Source organism: Lutjanus erythropterus, chromosome 13 (assembly GCF_056507025.1).
Source record: "Lutjanus erythropterus isolate fLutEry1 chromosome 13, fLutEry1.hap2, whole genome shotgun sequence".
In the NCBI taxonomy this organism is placed as follows: domain Eukaryota; kingdom Metazoa; phylum Chordata; class Actinopteri; order Lutjaniformes; family Lutjanidae; genus Lutjanus; species Lutjanus erythropterus.
The window spans coordinates 12677461-12684615 of record NC_139329.1 but is presented as its reverse complement, the minus strand read 5'-3'; the positions used below and the strand labels follow the sequence as shown (position 1 = coordinate 12684615).

At 38.1% G+C, this 7155-nt stretch overlaps 1 protein-coding gene across 1 annotated transcript; it reads left to right on the top strand.

The window, feature by feature from the left end:
• The first annotated feature begins 151 nt into the window (after positions 1-151).
• On the top strand, positions 152-6927 carry LOC146316264 (dihydrofolate reductase). The gene is made up of 6 exons (XM_084734180.1): positions 152-645; positions 2411-2460; positions 2585-2690; positions 2812-2938; positions 5218-5333; positions 6760-6927. Exons 1-6 carry the CDS (start codon positions 536-538, stop codon positions 6848-6850), a joined length of 600 nt encoding a protein of 199 aa, XP_084590306.1. The 5' UTR covers positions 152-535; the 3' UTR covers positions 6851-6927.
• Positions 6928-7155: the final 228 nt, after the last annotated feature.

Sequence of the window (7155 nt, the reverse complement as noted above, 5' to 3'; positions counted from 1 at the left end):
CCATACGTTTAAGTCTTCAAAACGTTTTCCTAGTATAGTAGGAAAATGATCATTATTAAATATCCTTATTTTTAAATACGGCCCCTATCTGTCTTCTGCTGGTTAGTTGCCAAATCTGCTATACGGAGACACCAGACTTGTCCTGCAGGCTTTCATTGTTTTCTGTCCCTGCTTGACGGAAGTGTCCTCAGATAGCTTTGGATGAACTGACTTATCTTTTACGCGCTGTTTTTTTATTAAGTATAGTCGGTACATCACGGTAATAACAGGCGGCCTCTCATGCTCCAGTCACGTTGGTGTTTGATCAGAAGTGTTGTGAAGCCGTGGGGAGGAGGAAAAGCTTTCTGAGGAGATTTCAGCGTGAAATCCTTTTCAGATGCTCCACCGTGTCCAATAGCAGCCGCGGGGCGGTGGGCGGTGACGGCTGAGCGCAAACCTCAGTAAATTGTCCACACACACGCGAAGTCAGCCAGTCACCCGCCTGTTGCAGGTCCGTTGCTTCCTGTCTGGTTGTTTGTTTAACCGCCTGTGGAAGATGGAAACCAGTCAGGAGGACAAAGTGCAGAGGAAACCTATTCGTCTCATCGCAGCAGCCTGCAAAGACATGGGGATCGGCAAAGATGGAAAACTGCCCTTCAATATACCGTAAGAGTCAAACCACTGGTGATGAGGGCTTTTAGAGTCAGATTTACTCAAGACTGTAGCCTGTCTGGTACATGTACATATGATACATGTATATCTATGTATACTGAAGATCTACATGTGTGTAATAGGACTGCTCGATGCAGAGCCATTTTTTTCAGTCTTCAGTGGCATCTTTTAACTTATATCCCATCCTCTGCAAACCTCTGTGTTAACTTCTGAGTAAAGTCAGAGCCTATGAAAGCAGCTGCTAATAATTATTTCTACATTCCAGTATGAATTATTTCCTCAGAATCATTTGGTTCATAAATGTACACCACAAGAGCCCAAAGAGGTGGATAATAAATGCTTGTTGTTACCTCAAAAGCCAGACAAAAATTACATATACAATAATAATATCAGGACTGTGTATTGTCAGCAATACTTATCATGATACAGGGGTTAGGATTCAATATATTATGATACTGTAAGCAAACTAATATGTGACAGTCTTTTTAATTTAATTCTAAGCGACTGTCCAGTAATAGTATAAAGAACACACCACCACTGTCTGAAATCTGACTTTAAAAAAGTTAACTTTTTTTATACAATCATAACAGAAAAGACAGATAATACTGCCATCAATTGGGGTTGAAAGACAAAATGAACCACTGCCACATATATTTGCATGTATCATAATGCAGTGTTTTTGATAATTGACACTGAATCATAAAACATAATAATAACAGCTGTGGCCAGAGAAGGAGCTGTGACCAGGGACTGTTTGCTATTTCTAACTCACAAATGACAAAAAAGTGACCAGAATTCAAGTGTGAGTGAATATAAGTGAATGGTGACCTGTTTTAAAATGTAAAAAAACAATGGAATAAAAACATAAAATGCCTACATACTGCTCCTCTGGTGTAATCCAAGCCTTCAGTCTTTTTAGCCTGAATCTTCATTGTAAATCCTTAGCTTGGAGCCACAGTCACATGCAGTATGGAGGCACTATATGTTTTTTTTTCCAGTTGTTTTTGACATTTGAAAATCAGTCACCACTCCAGCAGTGTTTTGCAGACTAACAAAATAAACCCAACCTTCAAGTGGAATGAAGGTGCGTATATAACGACTGAATTTTCATTTTTGGGTGAACTATCCCTTTAACACAAATAATTTGAGGACTTTCTGAACTTTTTAAGCATGGAAGCTGCATCATGTCTGTTGTATTTGGACAGGGGAGGGATTGACTTATGGGACGCAATAAGGTCCCTCCAGGCCTCACTGTGTCCAGGCCTCCTCTCTTTGTAATATAACAAGATCATCGCTGGACACACAATACTTAATTAAATTTTTTTATGTGTTTGGACAAAGCTGGTGTTATGTAAGATCTTGCACTTCACTTGTTCACCCTATCCCCTCTGATCTGTCTTGTCCGTGTAATAGTCATGTTCTGTAACGTCTTATTGTCATTTTTGTGTGTCTGTTTATTGTGGAAAATCTACAATAAAATTTAAAATGTGATAATAAGTTGAAACAGTGGGAGCAGCAGCATTAGTAGTGCTAGTAGTAGACAGTAGTAAGAGCAGCAGTTATACATGAGGTTTCTTGTGGGGAGCTCATACAGTAAAATGAAAAGAACATACTGTGTTTTTTAATGTTGTTATGTAACTATATGTCTTATTCACAGTGGAATTCTTTTCTCCGTGTTGAAACTATAAGCTGCAGTACTTTGATTAATGAGCTCAGTAACGGCTGACTTCATTTACTGTTGAAAATGTGACTCTTACAGAGCTGAATTCCAGTACTTTATGAACACCATCACAAGGGTGTCGAGACCAGGTAATATTACATCACATTAAAGCTGTTTCATAAACGCCTAGATGTCATTTAAAACTTTAAAATACTGAGAGATGTGACAGGTGCAATAGTTGAGTTCTGTCAAACATTTGATTGTCTGTTTCAGGAAAGATGAACATGCTGGTTTGGGGCAGACGGTGCTGGCAGAACCACCCAGAGCCAACGTTCCCATTTGCCAATACCCTACACGTGGTGCTGAGTACGACACTGAGGTGAGTCCTCTCTGTTGTCTCAAACATCTGCATCAGCAAGGGGAAAAAGATATTTGGGGTTATCCATAAACCCATTAGCAGTCGTGCTTTTCTTTTTAATGGATAATCTTTCCTCTCACAGCACGGTTCCAGACCATGCTCATTTCTTGTGTCAAGACTTTGAGAGTGCCGTCCGCCTGGCAGCACAGCCCCCCCTCGCTGGCCTGATTGAGACCATCTGGATTATTGGTGGGACTCAGGTTTATGAGGTAAACTAGTAACATTCATGCTGCTTTGTGTTAAATTTCAAACTCAGGCTACAGGACTCATCACTGCACATTGTTCACTCTGGTCACATGCCATGCACAGGTTGCAACACTGGTATATATTAATGGACAAAACCAGTCCATGCAGATTACCCAGTTATATATACTCTAAGTTTGTATTTGTAAATAATACCCACAATCTTAAATCCAACAATAGGCCAGCCTTAAAGGTGCTACTTTTATGGACTGAGAAAAAGGAGTTTATCTTATAGAGAGGTAAGTCATGCCCCTTCCTGTGGACCACCATGACACCTAACTATGGATTTAAAAGCTAATTTTTCAAAACAAGTCACAGTTTTTCGTACAATTTTTGAAGTGTCAGACTGTGCTATTAATTATTAATATGCTATTAAACAGACTACACACTCAGGAGTCGGGTGACGTCATGACTTTCTCTGTCCAAAAGCTAAGCTAAGCATTAGCTGCTGAACAGCTAATGTTAACAGCAACAATGGTTAACAAGCCACACATTTTCTGGAAGTGTTTCTTCTGTGATGTGTGGACATTAGCCTGTTATATTGTACTATTAATCATGTCCTTTCTTATATTTTTTCTTGTATATAATCAACATGCACTCGATGTGTAGCTTTGCTGCCTTCTTGGCCAGGTCACCACTGAAAATGAGATTTTATCTCAACTTGTTTTTATCAGGTTAAGTTAAAAAAAAAATCTAAGGTAGCAATAACATAAAGATTATTATTTTCAGGTGATTTTTCACTAATGAAAATATTTATGGATATTATATTCCATTCCTGTGATATTCTACCAAGAGAGCCCCATAAATCTTACATATACATACAATAACAAAATGCTGAAAAGTTTGCATCAGTAGGTCTGAGTCACAGTAGACATTTTGACCTGTCACAGTAGGAGAACTACAGGCATGAATAACAAAATTCATGAGGGCTGAATTCCATTTGGCTGCTTCAGTTTCAGAGTCCTGGTTATTGTGTATGCTGGCTCACTGTCATGGCTTACTGGGACTCTTAAATAAGGACGTGAAAATCAGGTTTAAAGGCCGCATGGCTGATACAGTCACAAACAGATTGATAAGACACAGAACTGAATGTCATGCAGGGTTACATAAAATCACATTGCAAACATTACTCTCCATTCTGGCATTTGTCAACTACAGGATCTACTGTGGGTTTTGCCCTGCAGCCTGACATTGTTTTTTTTTTGATAACTTACGACTAACAAAGAAAAAACACAACTATAAAATGTTTTTGCCACTGGCTGACAGAATATCCTGCATTTAATCATTTTCCCCTGCTCTTGCCATTGCAAACAGTCACATTATATCATGCAAATGTGTTGTTTTCCAACCTAATATTCATTAGCAATGCAGTTTTTGTCCCTTCAAAGCATCAACATTATTGAATATTGGCATATAATTAATTGTGAAATATATTTCCACATCCTCACTGTAGAGTCTTTCAATAAAAAGAATAAAGCCACTGAGGGTGGACAGGGAGAACTTGTTCGGACGCGTGTTCTTGGCAACAACAATAAACCAACGTCCAATACGCCGGTCTCTTTGGGTGCGGTGACCCATTTATTTTCACATGTGCTCACCTTCACACAGGTAAATCATTAAATCAATTATTCTTTCTCTGACAGGTTTCCATCACAGGCAAGTATCCATTGAACAGTTTCAGTTCCAATACATTGTCCAACAAAACTTCCATGCTGCCACACACACGGTCAAAAAAACTGTTTGCTTGCCCCTGTTCACCCACCTGCTGCTCATCAGCTTCACCTTACCTATATACCTGTGTTTCTGACCTCGTGCTCCACCCCGTGTTCAAACAACAAAACTGTATTTCTGCATTTTACATATAATTATCTTTACAAGAAATAAAACAAACAAAAATATTACTGTGGCTCCAACACTCACACTGTACTTTCTCTCTGTTTTTGTTTTTAGCTAAACTAAACTTTATGAACTGTTAAAAGCCCACCACCACCTCCCCTTTAACTCAGGGATTTATAAAAATAAATAAATAAAAAGATTTATAAAGATATAAAAGGAACTACAGCTCAATGTCATTGTGCAATCCTGTGTTGTATTATGATAAATGAGTATACTTTGTACCTAATAACAAACTTGTCTTGTGCAGTTTAAATTCCTTGTATGTTAATATTGTATTACACATGGAAAAGCCAGGTTGTTAATACTGTTAATGTGACCAGAATCTCTGTGTCTTCTTGTTTATGATCAGGATGCGCTCAAGCACCCGTGGTGTGACCTGATCTACCTGACAGATGTCATGGCAGAATTTGACTGTGATGTTTTCTTCCCTGAGTTCGACAGAGAACTATTTAAACTACAAGAAAGGTATGTGGTTATCTTATTCTCAGAACCTGGAGCTCATCTGAACCTGATAATGTTAAATGGTGTATCCTTGAACTCTCACAAAAGAGTGTGATGAACAAAAAACACTCTTTAGCAAGTTTCCATTATCTTAAAAGCAAGTCTACATGTGAAACAAGGTCACAAACACCAAAATCCAGTCAGAACCAGTTACCAAACTCACTTTTGCCCTTTTGAGTTATTCAGCAGATGATGTACTGTTACAGTGATCCAGCAATGTACTTTGTGCTTTGCCACCGGCCCATGAGAAAGTGATTTTTGTCTTTGTTACAAAGTAAACAACAGCAGTGTCTGTGTACAGACTGTGTAGCCATTTGGCTTAAATGGCTCAGCTCAAAAGGATTTGCTGACATCACCATCACTGGTTGCTGTGATATTTTTTCAAAGAGCAAAGTTGCAATGGATCCCTTTTGGAACATTGGCCAGCTGCCCCATAGGTTACATAGATACGATATATGTGAGGCTCATCTATGTTGAAAAGAAAAACAAATTTAGAAAATGGTTAAAAGATGTTCCTTGGGGACCTGTAAAGGTGATGCACAGTATAGTCTCATCTAAAGTTAACTTTTAGCAAAACACTAGCTATCTAGCTAGTGTAATTTAAATCAGGTGTTAGCTAGCTAGTTATGTCTGATAGCCATTGCTGGCAAAGTGCTGGCTAACTAGAATGATGTAATCTATACATCAATCATTAGCTAGCTAGTTAGCTAGTATTTTGCCAACATTAGTTGACTTAAAATGTAACTATTGTTCACTTTTACAGTAATATCTTTTAACCATCTCAACATTTGGTCATGTCTAGAAGGGAACCCCTAATTTGCAAACTCTCTCAAGATTTGTACACCAGTTTCTTAATTGTGCATGTTGTGCAAAATAGTTATGTTTTATAAGGTGACCTGACTGTGGTTAAAATCTGAGAAGGTTTAGGGTCAGAAAACACTGTCCCTACAACACTGTTTTCAGATTTGGGTTTGGGTTAGGTAAACATGGTTTGGGTCAAAATGTTCTCTCTCACAAGCTCTTTTGCGGGTCAAAATTTGGTTTTGTTTTTCAAGATACATGGACAAGCTTGACACACAGACTAGCTAAATACAGGGAACAGGAAAGGAGAAATTTCCTGCTGAATTTGAATAGTAAAGCAGTAAACATTTAGCATTCACTAAAGCTAGATTCTTACCCTGGTTTTGGTATTATCTCAGCTTTCTATCATTACAGACAATAAATCATTGATTGTTATTGTAAGAGTGTTTCCTGTGGTTTTGAAGATTTCCATGCTCTATTGCTAGTGTTGTGTTCTATTCCTTAAAATATTCATCCATTTAATCATATATTTAGCTGTTTTCTGTCCTTTTGTGAACTCCCAAAAAACTTTTTTTTTCCCCCAAACAAGTTTTCCTGATGTACCGAGTGGAATTCAAGAGGACAACGGCATCAAGTACAAATGTCAAGTATTCAAGAGAGAGATTGGTGACGCGGTGTAGACAACTAAAAGAGAAAATCAAGACATCATCAGAAAATACTCAAAATCACTCCGGTATATTTTTCTGTTTGCTCATCATTGTATTTTTCTAAATTCAAGGAAAGACAAAGTCATTTCACATTCTGTAATACTGTAATTAACTATTCCAGCTTGTGTAAATATGACCTTATGCACCTTGTAATCCATGGACAACTTGACACAGTGAGACTTCTGCATATTTACTCTCCACATCACTGCTGTTTGGTTATTTTTTGCTTGTTTGATTATGATCAGTTCCTGTGTGAAAACAATTCCCTGCCTTCTTCT

What these genes read in the sequence shown, in the direction of transcription:
- LOC146316264 (XM_084734180.1), top strand. Translation starts at nt 536, where the DNA reads ATGGAAACCAGTCAGGAGGACAAAGTGCAGAGGAAACCTATTCGTCTC. An exon ending in AAACTGCCCTTCAATATACC is followed by an intron (nt 646 to 2,410) that starts GTAAGAGTCAAA and finishes TGACTCTTACAG; the next exon opens with AGCTGAATTCCAGTACTTTA. An exon ending in CTATTTAAACTACAAGAAAG is followed by an intron (nt 5,334 to 6,759) that starts GTATGTGGTTAT and finishes CCCCCAAACAAG; the next exon opens with TTTTCCTGATGTACCGAGTG.